General features: G+C 32.7%; 1 protein-coding gene across 1 annotated transcript; it reads left to right on the top strand.

Moving 5' to 3' along the window:
* Positions 1 to 571: 571 nt before the first annotated feature.
* On the top strand, positions 572 to 1677 carry Osi6 (DUF1676 domain-containing protein Osi6). The gene is made up of 2 exons (XM_070651591.1): positions 572 to 679; positions 1078 to 1677. The coding sequence occupies exons 1-2, from the start codon at positions 572 to 574 to the stop codon at positions 1675 to 1677; spliced, it is 708 nt and encodes a 235-aa protein (XP_070507692.1).
* Positions 1678 to 2187: the final 510 nt, after the last annotated feature.

Below are 2187 nucleotides of genomic sequence, written 5' to 3' on the forward strand. Positions count from 1 at the left end.
TTTCTTCCACCCGTAAAAGATCTTGTTGTTGTTGTTGTTGTTGTTGTTGGTGGTAAAAAAAATTTCGTGTGTATTATTGAAAAGGAAATAAAGAGAAGATATTTGGTTTGGAAATGAAATGGAAAAGAAATGCTATATATGAGTAAAAGAAGAGAAGAGAAGAGTAGTAATATATGCATGTAAGTGAAACATCCAAAAAAAAAAAAATAATAATAACATTAATAGAGCTCTTTTTCGAAAAAAAACAAAAAAAAATATATATAAAATATCGTTGATGTAAGAGAAAAAAAAGGGGGGAAAGCATTTCTTCTTTCGTTTCTTCTTTACGTTAGCGAGTTTTTTTGTATTATTGTGCATACAAAAATTTTTTGTTCACTCAGGTGGCTGCTGGAAGGTTTAAAAACACCTTGATTTAACCAGAAAATTGTCAATTTATCTTTAGTTCTATTCCAATAAACATATCAAGAGAAAAAATATAAAATTTATAAATTTTATATCTTTTATCTAAAAAAGTGTAAATTTCTTGATATTTTAACTAAAAAAATATATAAAAAAAATTAATTTATTAAAAATGTTCCAAAAAATCGTGTTCGTTTTGTGCATTGCCGGCATCGCTACTGCCCAAGAAAACTTCAAGGATTGTCTGCAACAGGATTCAATCTCATGTGTTCAATTAGCGGTACGGATTAATACAATTTTGTGATAAAAATGGAATTAAAAAAAATCAGAGACAATTTTTGCATGAAAAAAAGTGAAAAATAATGAAAAATAAGAACTGAAATGAATGAAAAATAATGAACATTATTTGATAAATAAGAAGTGATGAACAAAACTGAGACATTTATAGTTCGAATTGGATACACAATATCATCATCTTAATCTTTTCTAACGGAAAAGTCAGCTGTTGATTTGTTTATGTATGCATGGCAACATTGAGTGTTAGCAACAATAATTCTATCTATAAATGTCTCATTTTTGAGATATCCTGAATAAGTTCACAGTTTGAATTGCAAAAATTTAATCCTGAAACAATTTGTGACAAAAAAATCAATTAAACCCTCATAATTTCGCCAACAGCTCTACAGAAAAGCCAGAGAATTCTTTGACTCACCAAAAATTGAATTGATCGGTGGACTCTCATTCATTAAGCCAACTGGTCGTGATGCACGCTCATCAAACATTGATGGAACACAAGTCGAAACTGCTAATGATGTCGAACAACGTGAAAATGCTTTAGAAGGATTCGTCACAGAAGGTGCCAAGACTTTCTTCCAAGAACGCTCATTGAATCTCGATATGGCCACAGCTGCACGTAGCTTAGCCGGTGTTATCCCAGAAGAAGTTAAGTCATCAGTCCGCTCAATGGTCTCAGAAGCCCGTGGCAAGAAGAAGAAGATCCTCAAGGCCCTCCTCCCAATCCTTGGATTAGTCAAATTGAAGGTTGCTGCCCTCGCTGTTGTTGCTCTTTTCGGAATTGCATTGATCGCCAAGAAGGCCTTAGTCATCTCAATCATCGCTCTCATCTTGTCCAAATTCTTGCTCATCAAGAAATTGTTGTCAAAGGGTAAGGGAGATGGTGCCTCATCAGGTGGACTTTTGGATGCCTTCGATAGCCTCGGAGCTCACAGCCAACCAATTGGTCAACAACTCGCCTACTCAGGACACAAGCAATACTAAATACTCGAAGTACTCTCAAGCAACAAAAGAAAGAAAGAGGATCTAAATAATTGGCGTTTTATAAACGTCAATAACGAGCAATAAGGAGAACAGTTTAAGGAAAATTTTCAACATTTACCTCACCATCTATTCTACATGCATTTTCTATCCTACATCTATACTTCTACTTCCTACTTACTGCCTTACTATTCTACAATCACACACTTTAAACTTTCTTCATCACTAAAGCTTTCATCTTGCCAACAGACAACGACAAATATATTTCTACTATCCTCTTTCTATCCAACAAAATGTACTTAACACACTGCTCAGGACTGACTATACTATAACTTATAACTTCTTCATTACTTCACCAACAAACACATTCTTCCTCTATCACTATCTTATTGACAAATTTGTGTTAACGCTACAAAAGAATTCCACCAAATTTTTACAATAGTTTATGATTTAATTTTAACTTTTAATTTTTAATTCTATTTTTTAACAAAAGTTTCTATTTCCTTCAAATAT

Source organism: Chironomus tepperi, unplaced genomic scaffold (genome assembly GCF_022539635.2).
Source record: "Chironomus tepperi strain 1889 unplaced genomic scaffold, CSIRO-AGI_Ctep_v1 contig_465, whole genome shotgun sequence".
NCBI lineage: Eukaryota > Metazoa > Arthropoda > Insecta > Diptera > Chironomidae > Chironomus > Chironomus tepperi.